This window comes from Corvus brachyrhynchos, unplaced genomic scaffold, assembly GCF_000691975.1.
Source record: "Corvus brachyrhynchos isolate BGI_N302 unplaced genomic scaffold, ASM69197v1 scaffold200, whole genome shotgun sequence".
Classification (NCBI taxonomy): domain Eukaryota; kingdom Metazoa; phylum Chordata; class Aves; order Passeriformes; family Corvidae; genus Corvus; species Corvus brachyrhynchos.
Window position 1 is genome coordinate 5,409,087 of NW_008236184.1, and position 663 is coordinate 5,409,749.

Here is a 663-nt window from a genome sequence, read left to right on the forward strand (position 1 = left end):
CCTAACCCCCGCGGATCGCCCCCAAAATCATGGTGAGTGACGCGCTGCGGGCGGAGCCGACCCTTCTCTCTGCGCCCCTAAATCAGATTTTAAAGCTGTTTGGTTTTTTTCTCTCTCCTCTTTCCTCCCCTTCCTGCTCCAGGCAAAGTTTCTGTCCCAGGATCAAATTAATGGTGAGTGCGGGTTTGTCCTGGGCCGGGGGTTAATCAGCAAGATTAAGATTGTAAATGTATAAAAATGGTATTTCCCCTCAAAAATGTCTCAGTCTGGGCTTGTTCTCCCTCACTCCCCCTCCTCCCGGCTCTCCCGGGATCTGCGTGCTCGGAAAACAGGGAAATCTCCCCAGTCCCTCTAAAATGTTGCACCGATTGCACTGGGACCAACAGAGAGGGACCGGCCCCTCCCAATCCCACAGGGACCGGGAGAAATTCCAGGTGCCCCATCCCAGTTCCTGGAGGGTTTTGGTGCCGTGGGAGCGGAGGAGGAGGAGGAGGAGGAGGAAGGAGGCGGCACAGGAGATCCAAATTCCCATCGCGACCCACCCTGGGAATGGGGATCCGCGCCGGGGGCTGGGATTGCTCCTGGAATGGCCGAAGAAAGCTGAAATAAGAGTATTATGGCAAATCTGATAATCTGCGGCTCCGCGCACGGATTGGCGAGGGG

The 663-nt window shown here is 56.1% G+C and overlaps 1 protein-coding gene across 1 annotated transcript in view; it reads left to right on the forward strand.

The window, feature by feature from the left end:
- Nucleotides 1–6: 6 nt before the first annotated feature.
- Nucleotides 7–663, forward strand: part of CALML4 (calmodulin like 4) — a 4,234-nt gene continuing 3,577 nt past the window's right edge. Inside the window, exons 1-2 of the mRNA XM_017738548.1 lie at nt 7–32; nt 143–173. Coding sequence (XP_017594037.1) covers nt 30–32; nt 143–173 — 34 coding nt within the window. The 5' untranslated portion in view covers nt 7–29. The remainder of the gene's footprint in view (nt 33–142; nt 174–663) is intronic.